Source organism: Ailuropoda melanoleuca, chromosome 2 (genome assembly GCF_002007445.2).
Source record: "Ailuropoda melanoleuca isolate Jingjing chromosome 2, ASM200744v2, whole genome shotgun sequence".
Taxonomy (NCBI): domain Eukaryota; kingdom Metazoa; phylum Chordata; class Mammalia; order Carnivora; family Ursidae; genus Ailuropoda; species Ailuropoda melanoleuca.
This window is the reverse complement of record NC_048219.1, coordinates 157,789,256-157,810,655: the sequence shown is the minus strand read 5'-3', so window position 1 is coordinate 157,810,655 and position 21,400 is coordinate 157,789,256. Positions and strand designations below refer to the sequence as shown.

Below are 21,400 nucleotides of genomic sequence, written 5' to 3'. Positions count from 1 at the left end.
ACTTCTCTCTCTACTCCACCTCTCTCTGCTCTGCTCTAGCCACAATGCTGGTTCCTGGAACACCTCTTCCCTACATTAGAGTCTTTTCCCATTTGTGTTATTCACTCAGGCTGGGAGTCTTCCCAAGGCTCTTCTCCTGGCCAGCTCTTTTTTATTCTTCCTTCTCTACTATACCTTCCCCTACAGTCTTAAGTAGGTCTCCCACCCTAGTCTGCTATATCTGAACACCCTATTTTTCCCTGTAACATTTGTAATTGAGATGTTGGGTTTTTATTTGTTTTTCATTTTGTAGACTGCCCATCTCTGTCTCTCTAATGTGTATGCCCTTCAGGAGAGAAATTTTGTCTGTTTGACTCACCACTGTATATCCTGTACTTGTATTAATTGGCATATAGAAGGAGATCAGTCAATATTTTTAATTGAATAAATAAATTGATGAATTAATTAAGCATAGATACAACCAAGATCTAGTAAATCTCAAAACATCATAAGAGAACATATGTTTCTTATCTACTGTGGATCCAAAGGTCTACACAGTCACACACCAAGAGCCAAAAGTCGTGGGCTGATACTGATAGCATTCATTAAAGAACAAGTGAGGTGCTTTGTTTGAATTATCTATGCCATACTCCACTTCCATCTCTGGACACAGTCATTTTGAGCTTTTTCTATTTCAAAATAAATGGCTTCTTATAAGCTCCAATTCTAAATGTCAGCTGTTTTATTTCTAATGGATAAAATAGGTGTTTGACTTTCTCCAAATTCAAATTCGTACATGTTTTATAACCCCTATTGATTTCTTGAGTGGTTAACCGTGTACTTGGAGAGTGTAAATAATACACTGGGAGTGTGTTAGACCTGTTAAAAGGTAAACTAACACTTGAGACTACAAAGTACCATTTAGTTAATAACTGATTTCAAGCCCTAACTGCTGTCCAAGTGGAAAGAAGCTAAGATCCACACCTCATCCTTAACTATTTCGAGAGTAGCTTTTTGTATTCAAAGTTATCACTGACTAGAAATTAAGGAAGTACCAGAAGCAAATCAGTTATTCAAAACTGGGAAGAAAAGAAAAAGAGAGAGAATAAACCCATAGCTATTTAGAATATTTGGGGAATGAATTGTCCTAGATGTAAAAGATTTGCATTTTACTGAAGGATAACACTTCAAAGAACATTTAATGTTCAAATTTTCTTAATGGAGTACTATAAACTCCCATCCTTCTTAAACAGAAGATACCAAATAAACTAACATTTTCTTAATGACTAGGAATTCCATAAGGCATTAGCTCTTCAGGCATTCTGAAAACACAGACAGAGATACTGTGGGAGATCATACCCCATATGTGACCTGGAATCTTTTTGTTGAGAGGTCATTGGTATCAGTTTGATTCTTGGTCATTTGCTTCTTTCTAATAAAGGTAAAATGCAGCATCATTAGTTGTACAACATGATTATGGAAGATAACTGCCTTTCTTATGAGATGAATTACTAAATCAAAAATGAATGTAGCTCCTTCCATGAAGTTTTCCTCTCCCCTCAAAAATTCTTCTTTACTGGAGTTATTAGCATCCTTAGACATATCAGCACCTTTAAAACATGGTTTTTGTGTTGCAAATGCAATGAACTGCAGATATTTCAACATAAATGTAAACTAAGGTAATCATATCATTTATCACCCAAACTCAGAAACTTTGAGAGTAAAATTATGCTGGAAAAATAAACATAAATTGAGACTGCCCAAGTCACATACTAGTTGAAACCAATCTTTCAGCTCATTTTCACTAATTCCATATAGGTTATTAGAAAATATATTTCATTAGTGTAAGTGTTTGATTGCTAAACTGTAACTGTATTAGTTTGCTAGGGCTGTCATAATAAATTACTGCAAACTGACTGACTTAAAACAACAGAAGTTTATAATCTCATAGTTCTGGAGACTAAAAGTCTGAAATTAAGGTGGTGTTGGCAGTACCATGTTCCCTCCAAAGGCTCAAAGAGAGAAGGAATCCTTCCTTGCCTCTTCCAGCTTCTGGTGGCTCCTGCATTCCTTGGCTGATAGCACTATGGCTCTGATCTCTGCTTCCATCTTCACATGACTCTCCACTTGTGTGTCTTCGTGTAGCCTTCTTACAAGAATGGTCATTGGATTTAGGATTCAGTCTAATTCAGTATGAACTCATCTGAACTGATTACTTATTTCCAAATAAGATCGCATTCTGAAGTTCCAGGTAGGCATGAGTTCTTGGCGGGGGCGGGGGGGGGGGCTGGCATTATTCAACCCAATACAGTAACTAATAAAATATTTGGCTATTGTATTACTGGATAATCATTAGAAAGTTTTACTGAGGGTAAAAAAAATGTATAATACTGGGCTTGAGAAAGACTTGCTCATTTGTATTTTCATGTCTCTAATGTAACAGGCTAAATGGAGAAACTACATGGAAATCTTAGATGGATTATCACATCATTAAAAGTTTTATTTTAGGAAAAAATACCACCTTTATTAACTGTCTTATTCTGCTTAAACACAAAGATACTTGATTTGTAGACGTATACTGAGATATAATTGAGAAATACCATCAAAACAGAATAACTTTTCAATGCCATAAACTGTTCAGGGGCTATGTTATGTTCAGAAATTACTTCTTAGAAAAACTATAAAATTCTGCTTAGAGTTGACTCCATGACTTTTTTATTCTCAGTTTTATTTAGAATGCTAATTTGAAATGTTAAACCAACTTTCAGAAATACTCATAGCACTATCAGCTACATTTGTTTCTTAAAATTATTTTGTCTCATCATTGACTATTAGAAAAGATGGTGTACCTTCTAACCCTTTCAATGAGAATCACTTACATTAATTTGGTCAGGTACCAACATATGGCAGTACTCCAACTTTGCAAATGAATCCAAATCTACACTATAAATTCTCTAATTGCCTTTTGGGGCCATGACATCATACAGGAGAAATGTGCAAACTCATCAACCCATCAATTGCCTATATTTGCACTTTCGAGTCATTTATAGGTGCCTTTCTTGTCTTTTATGGTTAGCAACACATTTTTGCTCTCCAGCCTTTTGTCTTTCACTGAAGAAGACTGAAGATGCACAGCAAATATGGCTTTTACTTGTGCATCTATTCCTGTCATACTGAATATATACATTTTAGTGAGTATTCTAGAGTTCTCCACCATATTGCACCTTACCTGTCATTTTTTAAAGATTTATTTATTTATTTATTTGAGAGGGGGGAGGAGCAGAGGGAGAGGGTGAGAGAGAGAGAACCTCAAGCAGTCTCCCCACCTAGCACAGAGCCAGAGGCAGGGCTTGATCCCAAGACCCTGGAATCATGATCTGAGCCAAAATCGAGAGTCACTCAACCAACTGAGCCACCTGAGCACCCCCATTTTTTAAGCACTACTAGCGTTATTAATAAAGCTGTTGTGGGTTGACCGTAGTCACAGCAGTTTCTCTGAAGGGGTGACCAGAAAGCAGTGGGTAAATACTGAATGGGAGTTAGTGCAGGAAGTAAAGAACAGGAGTGGAGACAACACTTATATGAAGTTTAGCTTCTTAAGAAGAGAAGGGAGATAAGAGGCCTACGAAGGCACATGCTTTAAGAGAAGTTTGTGAATTCTTATTTTAAAAAGGAAGACACTCAAAAATGTTTAAATGCTAGTGGCAAGGAGCAAAGAGTGAAAGAGAACTGAAGATACAGGAGAGGAAGGAGATCACTGATGGAGAAAGCCCTTGAGGAGGATGGAGAGGTTGGGACTCATGATGGTTTGGCCTTGGCCAAGGTATCTCTCCCAGGACAGAAGGAAGAGAAAAGAAAAGAAGAGAAAAAAAAGGAAAGGAAAGGAAAAGAAAAGAAAAGAAAAGAAAAGAAAAGAAAAGAAAAGAAAAGAAAAAAGAAAAGAAAAGAAAAGAAAGAAAGAAAAGAAAAAAAAGAAAAGAAAAAGAAAAGAAAAAGGAAAGAAAGGAAAGGAAAGGAAAGGAAAGGAAAGGAAAGGAAAGGAAAGGAAAGGAAAGGAAAGGAAAGGAAAAAGAAAAAGAGAAAAGAAAGAACTGGTTTTCAGGAATAGGATCCATGTGGGATAAAGAATCAGGAATCATAAAGGACAAACAATAAATAAGAAATGGAGGCCTGATATTGTCTTCTGTTTTAATGAGTTCTTAACTACATGGTCTGCGTGTTACATTGGCAAGAGCTGGATTTGACCCTGCTTCTGCTTATCCATCATGCAAATTTCTAAGATAAGCAATTCAACCTATTTGAGCTTATGTTTCATTTCTACAAAATGGGATTTTTATAAACCTACCTTAAAGAGCTGTAATAAGACATACATTTTTATCATGTGAAGTATTAACACAATGTTGGGCATGTTGTATATTCTCCAGTAAATGTAGATAATATTTATCATCAGCTTGTCTTGCAAATCTGTTTTCTTGGCTATGTTTAGAAGATGACAAACAAAATTATGGGAAGACAACCAAAAGATAGAGTTTGTTACATACAGTACATAGCACAGCACCAGACACACAGTAGGTACTCAAGAAATATTCATATAAGAAACTACCAAAAGCCATTTTTGTCCTATTTACATTATTAAAACCTTTATTTCTGCTCCACTTCAGTGAATGCTCCAGCTTAAATCCTCCTCACTCTCTGTTGGCTAATAACTTCAGAGTCACAGAGGAAAACAAATGTGTCACCTAGAAAGGTTTCTCTGAACGATTTAACCATTTCTGCAAATGCATCCTATGAAGGGAAAAACAGCTTGACTCACATAGCCCAGAAGGCAGAAGTGGACAGGACCTGAACCCTCTGTCACTTGCTCTGTCATTTTCAGCATTGTCACCAAACAGGCTCACTAAGAAGAGATGCCCAGTCAGCCATTGAGCAAAAAAATTTCGTCATAAATGCATAGATTTAGTTTAAGACTAAAGAAGGGAAGAGGAGTACCCTTGACATAAAATGGCTTCCGGTACTTTTTTTCTTTCTCTCAAGTTTGTAGTAAATTTCATCGTCGAAGAGCAGCTTGGGAATAAGAAGGGTTGCTGCAGCAAAAGCTCAGTGGGGAAAGCTCTAGCAAATTGTCCCAGATAAGCTTAAGGCAACTCCAGCTCTGGACTCCTGAGAGGTTAACGATCCCTACCTCTTCTCAAGGCCTGGTATTTATGAAGTGTTGTCAAAGACATCTAAAGTTCCATAAAATACTATATTTTTAAAAGGTCTTCAAGCTAAATCCTCTAAACCTATAGGAGTTACCCACTTGCTGAGAGTTAATAGGCTCTTGACTGAATGGTGAAGTTTGAAAAGGACCATTAGAGGCCGAGTACAGTTTCTCCCAGTAGCCTGCTCCCTTCACGCTTTTGAGGTCTCTGCCATCCGAAGCCAGGCAGGGCATTTCAGGGCAGAAGATAGAGCAAATGGCTAAAAATCTGCTTATTTTTCTTTTAATAATAAACAGATATGTATATATTTATTTTATATAATGTGTGTGTATGTGTATAGTTAAAGATATACAGATAAAACATATTTTTGCAGGTCCAGAATTTATAGCTAAATCTGTGATTTAGCCTTGTGATGCCAAGTCCTGGAATTATAATAACTGTATCTGGATGTCATCAGTAAAATGCTTACACACAATTTCTTTCCCAAGATTGTACAGATTTCTCAGCTTTTATCTATGTAAATATATTACCAGTAGAAACTGAGATAATAAAACCCCATGCAAATAATTGTGCAATATTGTTGCATTTCAATCACTCCAGTCCCCAAATTACTATTTCTATTTCAGATGCTAGTACTTTTTCCAATTTAAATTCAAGCAATTCTTGAATAACGTCATTAAGGCCTTGCCTGAGAATGTAGTAACGTGAAAATTAGTTTTCTTCTGCTTTATTTTAATTTGTATGTCCAACAGGAATATTTATATACACAAGAGGTAATATGGATAATCACATTTCACATCTTATATTAGTGCATGATTGATGGTGGGGTAAGAAAGAATTTCTCCCTATCTCTGTCCATCCTACTTCCCAACCCAGAACACTGCCTAACTGGCAAAAATTTGGATCCAAATAGTTTCAATGACTCTTATGAAAAAAAAAAAAAAAAAGGTTCAACTAGTAAAAGAAATGCTGCATTTGTAGCAAAGGCTTGGTTTCTGTTTTGAAGTTATTTTCCACATCTTTAAAAGAGATTAAATAACTAGGAACATTGTGACTGAGTCTCTGCTCTTTACAAAACTTGAGAATTGATTGTCCTTAAATGCCTTCGTGTCCCTTGCACTCGCCTGTCACTTGTAGCTGGCACTCTCATTTGAGTCTCTGTCTTAGAGGCTTAAAAAAGGAGAGACTCTTCTCATCTACTTGTCTGTGCCGTGAAGAAACTATGACAGCAGGTGAAGCTATTATGGAATTTGTTAAGTTGCAAGAACTCCTATTGCATTACATTCAGAACCTGTTCAATAGGAACGCTTTTCTGGTCTTTAAAAAACTTCTATTGCAATTCAAGCTAGATATGAGGCTTTACTGCCACCTCATATGTTTATACGTGATAAGATAAGGAGAGGAAATCCTAAGAATTATATATCTTCTCTGAAACCAACTCTAATCAACAACGGGGACAATCATGACCTCACTTCCAAATTCATAATTTGATTCTGTCCCTAGCACAATATAAATATAGTAGAAAAAAAGACGTTTTTTTTTTTCTTGTTAGTTAAATAAAACTATTTTCAAATGGCTTTGGAGCTATGGCAGTAAGTAGGGGACAGGTAAAATTGAGTACAGATGTGCAAGTACATGAATACTCCCGGGCTGGGGTTTTCTTTTGTCATTATTAAATGTAAAAAAAATAGAAGTATTATATAAACATATTAAAAATGGAAAATTTTAGTTTTCTGGAAAAGTGTGGCACATTTTGTGTGCCCATGGGAAAAGCTTGTTAAAAACATTGTAAACAAGACAGTACTATTTGTGTGCCTGCACTTGTCAAAGATAATTTGTGATGTTAAAGCATGATGTTAAAAATTGAATTTAATCCACAAACACATTGTTCCCCCAAAGGAAGGTAATGCATAAAAGAGCTCACTTTATGCTAGAACGTCTGGATTATAGACATTGTAAATGTTGAAGGTATCTTATGTGCTTTGATAAAGTAAAATGTCCCCATAATTAAGCCAAAGTGATTTCCTTTATTTACTATACCTAAATAATGTTCCTACTTATCTAAATCTTTTTCCCAGAGTATCAAAAATAATATTTTACAATAAATATTAGTATGTATTTATTGGTAATTTATTTTAAGTAAATATTAACAGTAGAAATAAATATTACTATTAGTGTTCAAAGAACCTAGAGATCTGAAATAATTCAATCTCCCACACAGGAGCACCCTACAATATCTGAGCCATAGTAAGAAGGCTTCTTTTTAACACCACCAGAAACTCACTACTTCACTATACAACTCACTCACTCACTTACTGAACAGCTCTAGTTGCTTAAAAATGTGCAGTAGAAATCTGGCTCCCTCAAATATCCAGTGAGTCCTCCATGTTACCTCTAGTTTAGGATCTTTCCAAATTACTCTGAAATCCTTACACAGAAGCAGACCACTCCTCAGGAATCGGTGGTACAAGAGATTTGTAGATACCCCAAAGAAAGGCCTGATTAAAGCAAAGTAGTGCTCTCTCCAGAGAAACATCATCTGACCAGCCCCCAAAAGACCTCCCAGACTACAGTGCGCCATGGGTATGGCTCGGTTTTCTAGCTTGTAGGTGCAGAAGTTTGATCTTACAAAATGCCAGAACTGAGTGGGCTGGAGAAAGTTGACTTATGCCAAAAAAATACACAGAGACTCAGAACCAATCAATTCAACTCATATGAAATATGTAACTGTCAAATGGATGAGAACTCCAGGTGGTACTGTAGGCTACATAGAAATCAAATTATTTTAAGCCTGTTCAGAGAACAGAGCATCAGAACAAGGGAAATGGGTTGACTGAGTGAATAGCAGCATCAGACACTAATAGTTTTGTGCATCCATTTCTGCAACTGGGACTCTAGGTTCGCAAGTTCAGGTTGGCTTCTCAAGGCAACACCACCCTGGAGAGCACTTGAATAGAGAACATGACTTTCAGAAGCTTCTTTTGTCAAGCTCTAACCCTTGTCAGGAAACATTCTTTCTTTGGCAACATGGATAGTTTTAGGCAAGTTTTACACTGTCATATTTCTGCTTCAGTCCATGATGTGTTGCTTTGATAGACTAATTCCCTGAACAACATCTTACTTCCAGCTTTTGGGGAGAAAAAGGCAGGGATAATGTTAAACACACACACGTACACACACTGTGGGCTGTATTGATTTAAGGCTCTGTAATGCTATGCCTGGCTCTGTCCTTTTTCTACCCACTTCCCTTACTTGGGTTATGATAAGGTAAAACCTTGCCAGTCCTCATTCCCTCTGTTTCTTGCCTCCCTCCCCCATCTCTTTCCCTGAATGTGCCAGGATAGAAACAGTACACATAGCTGTGCTTTAGAACAACCCACTTCTATAGCTCTTGACTAAAGCGTTGACTAGCGATGGGCATGTAACCCTGTTAGCTCTGCTGCAATTAACTCCTATTATACCAGAAATGGTTTCTTAAAAGGGTCAGGATCCCTTTCAGAATAAATCATTTGTGAGCATTTAGTAGGAAACTAGTTGAAGATTTTAAACAAAAACATGGGGAGTTTCTACCATTGTCACTATCTCTTTTAGCAGAAAGAGCACAAACTTTACATTAACTCTCTTTCTCAATGGAGGACAGAGAAATGGATGTCTAAATCATCAGCCACTGTAGGAAAAATATGGACTTCCAAGGTATCATTTTTAGATGATTTTCAATCTTTAAATGCTTCAGAATTGCTTGAATACCTAGGCATAAACATCAGGATCACAAATACTATCATCCATGCACATATTTGGTTGGAATATTAGATTTTCTGTGTCTCTATTCTTCTTAATATGCTCAAATCTCATTTCTAAAATATGTCTCTTGCATTACTAATAGTGGTTGTATATTCAGGTTTTCAATCAACTGGTTTACTTGGTTGGATTGACTATAAATTTGTTGACATGTATTGATGATTCCTCATATTCTTGCTCAGGGATCATTTCTTCTACTCATTTATTTTCAATCTCTCTAACTTTCTTATTGGACAGTACCCTATGAGCAGCATAACAGGGCACCCCAAGCTCATAAGGAATGGTGTAAACTAATTAGCAGATTTTATGATGGAAATTATTCCCCTCACACGTGATCATCCTGTCTGGATAATGAACTTGTGAAAATATCTGAAAGCAGCAGCCTCCCTCAAACAAGCTCTTACTTTGCCCTTGGACTTTGATTTGTAACTGTGAACATGGTACAAATCCAAAAACAAAACCAGTATGGGGCGAGAGATGAGTTAAAAATAAAGTAGCCTAAAAATGGATTTTGAGTTAAGAAAATTCTTGATCTTCTTTCATAACTGACAAAAAAGAAAAATAGTCCTAATAAGATGTGTTTGAAAAATACCATGCCTGAAATCACAATGTATAACTGAAGTGTAGGGAAGTTACAGAAAATTCTCCTACTTGCAGGTGTGCAGAAGCACTGAAGGGTTACTAACAAACACTAAATAGAAGTGTTGAATAGTTTGTGATGGGGAGAAGATCCAGTGAGAAGAATGAGAATCAGTGCTGGTCCATTACATCAGCAGTGGGGTTGGCAAACCTCACTGTGAAAGTCTCCTCTAAACAGCAGGTGCATGGTTCGACCACTCGAGCTTGTAGCCTCCTGGCAGCGGCAACAAATGAGCCTAGCCTTCCCCAGAGATTCATGAATGGCCACAAGCCACCTTAAGGTGCATCAAAACAGCATGATCATCCTGTTTCTGTTTTGGTCACATATCCCCATATTGGAAATTTCACCCAACATTATTTATTTCAGTTTTTGTTGCCTTGATAGATTAATTCTCTGAACAACATCTTATTTCCAGCTTTTGGGGGAGAAACCAAAAGAGAAAAGTTTGTATATTTTTAGTCTTTTCCATGGAAGGTTGTTCATTCATTTTAACAATATTCAACAAAGTAGAAATAGAATACAAACAAAATATCACCTAAATAGGTAAAGAGACACAAATATAGAACAAATGAATGATTTAAATGCCATCTCCAGTCTCACTAGCATACTTATCATAAATCCTTTATTAATTAGAGTTGTGATTTGAAATATTACCCATCATACAAATGTGCATAAATATTCCTACACAGGAAAGCACTTAACATATTTAACACTATACTTCAAACTTAAAATTCTGCAGATGACTAGCTAGATCTTAAAATGTATAGATATTTTACAGCTCTGCTTAAACATAAATAATGTATTTGTCCAATTCACCCATATTAAAGGTATTTTTTCTTCTGGTGAACGTATGCATCAACCGTGACTGCCAGTACAAAACTAGAAGGATGCACTGCAATAGAAGCCATACCTGTATGCGAAATAATAGGAAATAATCTATTTCGTAAAAATAATAATTCATCTTTAATCTTCCATTACTGCTGCTTCCATTACTTCGCTTACCGTGGGGTTGAAGAATATCTCAGACTGAAGTCAGGAAAGTTATCTTTTTCATGTGTTTAGGCAAGAATTTTAAAGTTTGTTAGGTTAGGTCACAGATTATGGAAAAGACTCAAAAAAGGCAAAACTATATTATAAGATGAATATCATCAAAAGACTATTTAGAGATAGTATTACAAATATGAAGCAAATGTATTTAGGCTAAAGGTCAGAAAAAATATTTTAATGTCTTTGTAGAAACATGAGAAAATACAACTTGTTAATGACAGAGGAAAGGGTTCACTTTAGAACACAAATTTTTTCATTATCACTAAGTTTAACTTTTGCATCACATTGTTAACGTAGGCCAGCTATTATGCATTGGAATACACTTAGAGCATGCAATATGTACTGTGTTAGTATCTCCATAAATGATTCTGAAATAACATTTGCTCTTTCAATAGCTTTATTTTGGCAATAAGAAAATGTATGGGTGCTAGCAGAATTCCCCTTCACAGTAGATGAAAAAAGCCTGAAAGAATACGTTTATTGCAATTTGCATTTAGTTTTGGAAAACGTCTGTTTAACAAATGAACACAGCCATATTTTAACTTTTAAGCTCCCACACTGAGAAAGTATCAAGGTATTGCAGCAATTTACTCTTAGGGACATTATGTTGAGCTTTGAAATTCAAAAAATAAGATAGTTTTTCTTGAATTATTTTATGATCAATGTACAGTCCCTACACAAGGAAAATTAAAGCTGCCTGACAACTCATAGAAGCATCACTGGCTATTAAAGATGGAAGAAATTGCATAAAAGCATGAAAAGCCCTGAGTAATTTTGCAGTTTCATCTCTAAACACCATTGTGAAGATGTCTGTCTTTCAATTCCTCGTCTTTCTTCTGAAGCATGGCCTTTTAGTTCTTGCCCTTTTAAATATCTTTGCCCACTATAGCTTTGCTTCTTAATGCACTGGTTGATCTTACTGGGCTAAAAAGTATTTACAAAGGGCGCCTGCTTTTATCTGTATTCACAGAGAATGCTAACAAGTTAGAAGAAAGTGCAAGAGAACACCATATACCTTGCCCAGAACATTACAATGGTTTCTGCATGCATGGGAAGTGTGAACATTCTGTCAATATGCAGGAGCCATCTTGCAGGTAATGTTTTTACTCTTTAACTCTTAAAATGTATAAAGTAAAAACAGAGAACTAAATTCTGGATGTTTGCAAAGAATTGCATGGCATTTTGCCTGACTGGGTGATGAGCAGCAAAACTTTTTACTGCCTCTCCTATACACACACACACACACACACACACACACGAAAACCATGAAGTGTGTGTGCCTTACGTACCCAAGTACTATGTAATATATCATTATGTATACTCTTCTGGTAGAATTTTAAATCGTACTTTGGACATTACAAGCTTCTTAAAGACTCAGCCTTCTCTGTTTTATTCATCACTCTTTCCCATGAACATAGAATAGCTCTTGTCACATAACAGGTGGTCAATAAATATTTCTGAAATGAATGGATGAAAACTTAATGTACCTAAGATAACGTCGTTGCTTTAGGGAGGTCATCTTTTCCAAAGTCCTTCAGGTGTTCTAATCAATACTATCAGTTTTGGTTTTGCTGAGCACATACTCTTTTCTGTGGGTCTGCTATCCACAAGCCTTGTATAGTGAGATTATTAGCTATACCTCCACAGATTCTTTTTTTTTTTTAAAGATTTTTTTTTATTTATTTATTCGACAGAGATACAGACAGCCAGCGAGAGAGGGAACACAAGCAGGGGGAGTGGAGAGGAAGAAGCAGGCTCATAGCAGAAGAGCCTGATGTGGGGCTCGATCCCATAACGCCGGGATCACGCCCTGAGCTGAAGGCAGACGCTTAACTGCTGTGCCACCCAGGCGCCCCTCCACAGATTCTAACTCAGCTGAGACACAAAGAAATTGCTTGTCTGGACTTAGTTAATAAATATAAATATCTGCTGAATATTCATGAATAGAACATAATTATTGAGATGGTAAAAAGATGGTAAAGTCAAGGTGGAAAAACAAATGTATTTGTATTAAAAGAATCTACAAGTGGCATATGATGAAATAGGCTGCGTATTGTTATACAGCGAAAGGAATTTCTCTCTCTCTCTCTTCTCCTCCTCCTCCCCCTTACTCTTTCTTCTCTCTCTCTCTTTCTATCTCTCTCTCCCCTCAAGAACTGTCTTCGTTTTACGTTTTCCTTAACTGAATACACTACCACCTTCCAGTGAAGCCAGGTAGAGTGAATAAACCTGAGAGGCTGTTCCTGCTGCCCTGTCATCCTTAGCAGGGTCCCCGTTATTAAGCCCTTCAAGGCAAAGATGAAAGACCCCAGGATGTAAAAATTCCAAGTGAATACTAAAATAGTTGCACAAAGCCAATGACAAGTTGACCCTTGTTGGTATTGTTATGTGAACAGTTCCTTCATTTCATTGTCAAATGCTAATTTTAACACGCTGATGTTCGACTGGAGCTTTCTGATGAGGGTCGAGTGAGTGAGAAGCAATGTTCATTCTGAGATGAATAGCACACGGGTTTCTTTTGCAGAACTCTATTGTCTACACCATAATTATTTTTTTTCCTGCTGAAATTTAGCTCTCCAGCATAAGTAGACAACTTTATGATCAACAAATTAAAGAAATCACTTATTGTACCCTTGTGCTAAAGGTTTTTCAACATTTATTCTCACCGTAGCATAGAGAATGCTTCATCCAAAAATAAGCAATAGCTCTGTTTTACACCCATATTCTCAGAAACAAACCTTTTCTCAAGTAATCATGTCGACTTAAGTGGATTAAAGAAAAAGTTAAATAAAAATTCACCTGAAAAAAATATAGAAAGAACGAGTATTTCTGGACACCCACTGCTTCTCTGTCCTCAAAATTTACTAGTAAGTATAAAAGTAAACCTCATATCTTTGAAACCAAAAACACAAAGAAATCTTGTTGAAAATAAATAGTCAAAAACCGTATCTACAAAGTAGCATTTTTTTTAAAGAGAGAAACAAACAGCCCCGATATGAAGATAAATGTGTATGGGCCAACTATAAAAATGAATCCAGCAGTTACAGGTAACTGGACACTACCATTTCTTCCAGGTGTGATGCTGGTTATACTGGACAACACTGTGAAAAAAAGGACTACAGTGTACTGTACGTTGTTCCCGGCCCTGTACGATTTCAGTATGTCTTAATCGCAGCTGTGATTGGAACCATTCAGATTGCTGTCATCTGTGTGGTGGTTCTCTGCATCACAAGGTCAGTAACTGTGCTCAATGGCCACCCAGATAAAGGAATCTGTTGTTCCTCCTTGCCTTACTTAGATTTCTCTACTTAGGAGTCCCTTCGTGGACTCCACGGCCAGCTGCTCGCAGGAGTCCTGTTTCCTCATCATAACAGCATGTGAATAGCATTGATTTTCATGCTGGAGTGCTACAAAGTATTTTCCTTATTTTTGCATATCGATGAGGGCTATTTATTTTTGAAGCAAAGATTTGTTTTTCTCTACTATGTGATGCCAATCTTTGTTTAAATATGCTCTTCTCTTTTTGCTACAGAAAGTCAGTCTTCATTCAGACTACTAACAGACTATTTAGATGACAGTGTTGCCTTATTTACCCAGATCAGTATGACAAAAAGGGTTAGAAGAGATTGTATACAAGGTCTAGAAGAGTGTTAAAGTATAGTGCTCATTTATGGTACCTATATTTCCAATTATAACTCTGATATAATCATTTTTAACACATTTGATATAAACAACAGGTACATTTGTATCTTAAGTTAAATAGCTTTGAATCACAAAATTCAAAGAAAATAGCTATAATAAAAAAGACTATGTTGTAGTACATGAAAACCTTTGATATATGGAAAAATGCAGCAAATATGACAACAAGCATTTATATCAAACCCCCAGAACAATCAAATGATAATTGCTTCCTGGAGAGCTAGATTGAGAGGGATCCAGAGACCTCATCCAGTTTCAATAGGAGAGAAAATCATTGTTAATTAGTGACGTCTGCCACTGTGCTTGGAGTAAAGGAGTAAGGCCAGGTATTTACTTGCTTAACCTCATCAGTGTGTAAATTCATGGCAACCAAATCCGTATTATTTATGCCCTGCCTACCCGGAAATATTATTGAAGATACTTCTTTCTGACCTGATTTCACTCTCCTTGAGAAAAAAGTTCCCAGAAAGTTTTTCAAGGTTTTTGCCAAATTCACAAGACATTTTAACTTTCATTCATTTGTACAGCTCTACGGTAAATCAGAATGTTTCCCCCCAAATTATTTTTCTAAAGACAAGAAAATAAAAGAAAGTATCAGACCTTTAGAAAATAAAGGCCATAATACATCTCTGTAGCCGTACTGCGCTATCTTCTTTGAGGACAAGCGTGGCATTTGCTCTTGAAAAAGACAAAATATGGTTCATAAATCCTTGCCGGGCCTAAGAGCTTAAGGGAAGATCATTGACTGGAGCTTTGTGCTGCTCCAAGCCAAGTTGAGCTCATAACTAGACTCACGTTCAGATGCCAAGTGAGTCAATGGATTATATGAAAATAGATTCTAGGGAACATAAAGATAACTCAAGAAACCAAAAATACTGAGTCTAAAGGAAAGATAGAAAAGAATCTAAAACACAAGCAATGGTGCCATATACGCTAAGGGTCTTGAGCCTTCTGATATGTACACAATGTCAGCACGCAAAAAAGCCAATTCCCATTTAATAGACCTCATCTCATAATAATTGGATTCGCTACTTCATGTACTGACAAAAATGCAAACCTTTCAGTACTCTAGCAGATGTTCTCAAGTTTGTTATTAATCACAGTTCTGTTCCCATAGATTAGAAGAACGGCTGGAACACTGTAGGGTTCTTACCTCACCAAGCATCGTGTGTGTATATATGTGTGTATATCATACATGTGTGTACACACACATACACATTTAATACCATATGAAGAAGGAAGAGTGATCCCCATTTTCAAAATAGGAACCCTGAGGTATGAGAAGTTAGCGAATTGCTAAGTGTGCACAGCTGAGTAATAAGGACAGCTGTGGAGTCCAGGCGGCCTAGCGTCAGCGCCGGTGCGCTTGCGCCCTGCTCATACTGCCCCGCGGTTGGTCATTATGTTGTGTGTTCCGATGCTCAAGACAACCTACGCTGAGCTCCAAATTAGAAGGAAGCCATTTTTTCAAGGCATATGGCTATTTTCATTTTGCATGTTGAAACAAAACAAAACCTATTCTTTATTTACTTTTGAGGAAGAGTACATGAGCTAAATTGGCATTATTGTAATGCATTTTATAAAGCTGTTTTAAGATGTCCAAGTCTTCCAAAGTCTTTCCAGGAGCCACACTAGTCCGTAAGCCACACTTTTCCCAGTGTGGATTCATTCTATTCACTTTGAGAATGTTCTACTCAAAAACCAGATTTTCCACCCAGCTCATCTGCCCCTCCCTTAACCCTCCCCTTTTCCGGCCACCTTGACCACACTTGTCTGTCAAGACCTATTCCCACACATCCTGTTGCTGAAAGATTGACAGACTGCACCAAGCAGAGGTCCCTTCATTCTCTTCAATTTTCTTTTAATTTCTCCATCACCTGGTCTCTCTTCTTTTCTCTCTCTTCCCCTCCTCCTGCTTTTTTTTCTAATTGCTTCCTTTGTTTTTATTATTTTAGTCAAACATCTGCCCTCCTTCTAAATACAGCATGTGTCATAAAAATATAGACATCTAGAGACATGCTCTGGGATGAAAAGAGTTGAGAAGATGGATTTTCAATCTTTTTGTCTCCAGCTCCTACTTGCATTTGACTTTCAGCTCCATGTTCATTTTAACAGATCTACCACACCTCTGTAAAATATATATGTATATATAATATGTATATTTATTCATATATGAACATATATATGAATATATAATCTCTGAAACCCATCTTATTATAATAGGATTTTATATGAACTTTATATTGTTGTTCTTATTTGCATCATCAAAGCATTTGTTTATTGCAAGAGAAAAGACACCAGACCAGAGCTTTTCAGGTAATTTGACTGAATTTAGCTTTTTATAGAAGCGAAGTAGTTGGCACCAATTAATGTTTCCAGCTTACGGTATTAATATATAAAAATGATATCAGGCTGAACCAAAACAATATCCCTTTTCATTACGTATCAGATATTAAGAGTTGGCTCATTCTCTGGTTGGATAGGATTTAAACTTTTAGCACTGAAATGTCAATATAACATTCATCCTGAGGACATTTAAAACATAAAATTGTTGAAGACATTTAACGTGAGATTAGATGAGCTCACAACTCGCTTGATTGCCTTGTGCTGAGTCATTCTTGTGCCTTCCTGAGTAAGCGATTGAGGACCAGGTAAATGTATTCCTCTTCACCTTCTGCCTCTGCTCTTCAGTGCTCCCCAACAGACGCTTAAAGACAACGGCAGGAAAAGCAAAAAAAAAAAAAAAAAAAAAAAAAAAAAAAAAAAAAAAAGTCTTCTAAAATCATCCCAGCTTCTACTAATAATAAATTCTTTTGTCTGAAATATTTTAACGATTGGCTTAATCCACAACTTCACTCTGTAATTGTAGGACCCAACTTCAGGTAACAGCACTGGACTAAGATTTGTAAACTTTCCAACCTTCTAGGAAATGCCCCAGAAGCAACAGAATTCACAGACAGAAGCAAAATACAGGGCACTACAGTTCAGACAACACAACAAGAGCATCCACGAGGTTAATCTAAAGGGAGCATGTTGCACAGTGGCCGGACTTCTGAGAGCTGGGACTACACAATACAGTATTATAGACAAAGGAATAAGACAAGAGATCTACACATGTTGCCTTGCATTTGTGGTAATCTACACCAATGAAAACATGTACTACAGCTATATTTGATTATGTATGGATATATTTGAAATAGTATACATTGTCTTGATGTTTTTTCTGTAATGTAAATAAACTATTTATATCACACAATATAGTTTTTTCTTTCCCATGTATTTGTTATATATAATAAATACTCAGTGATGAGAAAAAATTGGCATTCTTAAATTTGCGGTATCTCATAACTGTCCATATAATCCAGCGGTACAATCTGTACAGGCATCAGTACTGCATCTTTCCCCACATCTTGAGACAGAGCATTAGTTTATACAGGACTCAGTGGCTATGTTTTGAGTGATTCCGAGATCAAGGGAAATGATGGTTATTGGAAAAGAGAAAAAATAATTTACTTTATATCGAGTGAGGATAAAATATTTCAGATCTTTGAATCAGCTCTATTTCATCAATTTTCTTCCCTGGTCTTCCATTTTCATCCCCAGAGCTGAAAAATCTCTGGCATATAAATGAAATCAAAGAAGAAGGGGAGGGAAAGTGTTTTATAACTCATAAAAGAGAGGGAAAGAAGATATTGGTTTTTATTTGGAAAGCATCTTAGAATGAAGGGTCGGGAACAAGTTACATATCAGGAATACACAGAGCACGAAATCTGTTCCATTTAGGTGAGTGGAACTAAGAACGTGCAGAAAAATTTAATAACATCATTAAAAGTGAAACACCAGAATCATAGACTCTCAGAAGCTCCTTGCTACATTTATAGCATGGAGTTCTTTAAAAGGAAGTTAGAATTGCCACCAAATTCCTTATGAATAGCTTTATGGCTAATGCTGACCCATTGTTTGAAGTGGAACTATGGTGATGATAGTTCATAAAAAAATGGAGAAATACATTGTAAGCATATTTATATGCTGAGATAAGAAAGCAAATTAACCCCATAGCATCTAAAAGAATTTAGTGGGAAGTTGATAGGGATTCTTGAGCATATAAATAGGTACGATCACTTTGGAAAGAAATAAAATACGAAAATTCTCAAAGAATAAGAGGTCAATAACAATTCAAATAATTGCCTTATTATCACTTAGTTCTCCCCAGCTTTCCGTGGCTAATATAGTAAATCTAGAGCTTTCTTTACCTCCTTTCAATGAACTCTGCATAAACTAAATGGGCACTCCTGTGTCCAAAAAAAAAAAAAAAAGACAAATATCAAATCAACACATTCTGGATATAAAATATTCAGTGAAAAATAAGTTTCTTGAAGTGATATTTATGATATTTATAAAAACATTAAAAAAAGGTGACAATCTAACTAGGTTTTAGGACCCTGAAACCCTTGGCTTTCTATGTGACTCGGCACTCTGAAAAGCGAGAACCTACGGGCATAACCATCACACACGTGTTTCCATAAATCGGTCTTGTGCTACTTGGTACAAAACAGACTCCATTTGAACGTGTGCATGGAGCTTTAGTTTGATCAACAGTGTAGAGGTGGACTGGCAGTGATCTTTGTCCGACAGCAGCCGATGGCAAACAAACCCTTCCCCTAGAAGAAGACCGACAATGGCACACTATAGAGCTTAGTGGAGTTTAAAAGAAACGGCAATTCCACCGACCTTTCCCTGTTGAGTATGAAATGACTTGCTTTGCTAAATATTGGCATGCTGTTTTTGCAGGATTTTTTATCAAAGAATCATAAACCTAAGTGTTAGAAAAGTCCATGGAGTTATTAACACAGCGCATTCCTATTCACCTCCATGCTCACCTACCCCATTTGGGAAGTCCTTTTATTTTTTTTTAAAGATTTTATTTATTTATTTATTTGACAGAGACAGCCAGCGAGAGGGGGAACACAAGCAGGGGAAGTGGGAGAGGAAGAAGCAGGCTCATAGCGGAAGAGCCTGATGTGGGGCTTGATCCCAGAACCCCGGGATCACGCCCTGAGCCACAGGCAGACGCTTAACAACTGCGCCACCCAGGCGCCCCTGGGAAGTCCTTTTAAAAGATACCTAGTGAATCCCAAGTGAACATGTACTATGTGCCAAGCACTATTCAAAGTCTTAGGGAAACACAAGTAAAACGGGATCTTTACTCTAAAGGAACTCACAGTCTAGTCCTGACAGATAATCATCCATATTATCTCTGCTTGCATATTTCTTATAATTTGGAATTTATTCTTGGTCAATTCTAATCTTGAGATATTATTTTTCCTCTCAGATTGAGTTTAAATTTACTTCTCTGTGATTTCTACCCATGGCTCTTATTTTTCCTTTCTGGAGCAAAGGAATAATGACTCATGTATTTAAAAATATTCAAACAGATATCACCATTTTTCCACTCACCCTGCAGCCCCTTTGCAAGTACTTGCTTCCCCAGGTGAAACATCCTTGATGTTCTCCTCTGATCTTCATGTGATAGTTGCCACTCCGCCCTAGCATCTGCATCACCCTTCCTGGGACAACTTCTACTTTGTCTACACAGTTCTTTAAGTGTAGAGCTCAGAATCGCACAGTTGTGGTCTGACCAGAAGAGAATATAGTTGAACTTGTAAAAAATCGAATTTAACTGAGAGCCACGATCTCTAAATTCGAGTTCCTACTCCGATCACAAATTTGTTGTGGAACCATGAGCAAGTCATTTCACATCACAGGTCTTATTTTCTTTATCATTTCTATGTCTGTATTTCCAAGGTTCTAGATATTCAGAAACCAGACATTACCCTTTCATTGTTGCTACCCAAGACCACATTGACTGTTTTTGCTGCTTGTTCTCAAATTTAAAACTTTTTAAATAAACTGCTATTAAGCCATGTCATTCACCCATTCATTATACATTTATTTTTACGTGATATCTGTACCGAGGGCCACCAGTTAGCAGCACCATACTAAGCTATGAGAATGAAAAAATAAATAAGGCAGAACCCCCGCCTGAAAGAAGAAGCTCACTGTCGGATTGTCCTGGTTCTTTGCGTCAAAGATCTCACAGCCCTAGCAGGACCCTGAGAGGTAAATGAACAATTATGAAGAATGTCATGAAAGCAATGCTAATGGTCAGTTCAGAGTGCTTGGGGACGCTGCAGGAGGACTCTCAAGGCCAGGCACGTGTGGCTCTTCACAGTGAGATACACAGGATGACTTCCTCGTTCTCTCTACAAATTCTGACTTCTTGCTTCTGAGATTTTATCCACTGCTCATTGCTCTCTTTATACCCTTCTTTTCTCCACAATACCCAGAGCAAATAGCAGCTTATCAGTGAAGCCTCCATGATTCCCTTGGCAGTCTTCCCAATTCTCTTACAGCACTTCCCATGTTATTCCTTAATTGTCCACACAAGTCTGTCTTTCCTTTAGCCTGGGAGCAATAAGAAAGCAGAAAATTAGCACCTTGCCAATTGTTTCCATTTATTCAACAATCATTTATTGTGTGCCTACACCACACCAGACATTCTTCTAGGTCTGTTATATAGCGATGAAGTGGATACCAGGTCTCTGCTCTCAGGCTTACATTCTAGCAAAGGAGAGAGAGAAGAGGATTAATTAAACAATAGAGGAAAAACAACAACAAAGCTATAAAGTTTTAAGTTCTATTTAAAGAATCAAAGATAGAAGGAGGTGATTCAGGGTGGCTGGGTGGGGAGTGGGGATTGGATCCCTCCAAGGACAATGTGGTACTTAAAACTTGGCTTCTGAAGCAAGACAGAAATGGGTCCCAGTCTAAGTCCCACTTCACTAACTACTCTACCTTGGGCAAGTTGCCTAATTTTGGTATGCATCATATTTAAAATGGAGAGAAAGATGTTTTCCCATACTCAATATCGCTACTGTGAGAAGTAAACAAGACAATCCGTGTCATAGAACAATGACATGAACAGAGTAAACCTTTGATATCTGGAAATTTTTTTCAGGGATATAATAAATATTTG

General features: G+C 36.9%; 1 protein-coding gene and 1 long non-coding RNA gene across 2 annotated transcripts in view; one reads left to right on the top strand and one right to left on the bottom strand.

The window, feature by feature from the left end:
- The window catches only part of TMEFF2 (transmembrane protein with EGF like and two follistatin like domains 2), a 223,050-nt gene extending 204,634 nt beyond the window's left edge, over positions 1 to 18,416 (top strand). Inside the window, exons 8-10 of the mRNA XM_002917998.4 lie at positions 11,636 to 11,759; positions 13,740 to 13,898; positions 17,291 to 18,416. Coding sequence (XP_002918044.1) covers positions 11,636 to 11,759; positions 13,740 to 13,898; positions 17,291 to 17,387 — 380 coding nt within the window. The 3' untranslated portion in view covers positions 17,388 to 18,416. The remainder of the gene's footprint in view (positions 1 to 11,635; positions 11,760 to 13,739; positions 13,899 to 17,290) is intronic.
- Positions 1 to 21,400, bottom strand: part of LOC117801114 — a 95,395-nt gene that overhangs the window by 12,086 nt on the left and 61,909 nt on the right. The gene's annotated exons all lie outside the window — the stretch shown is intronic.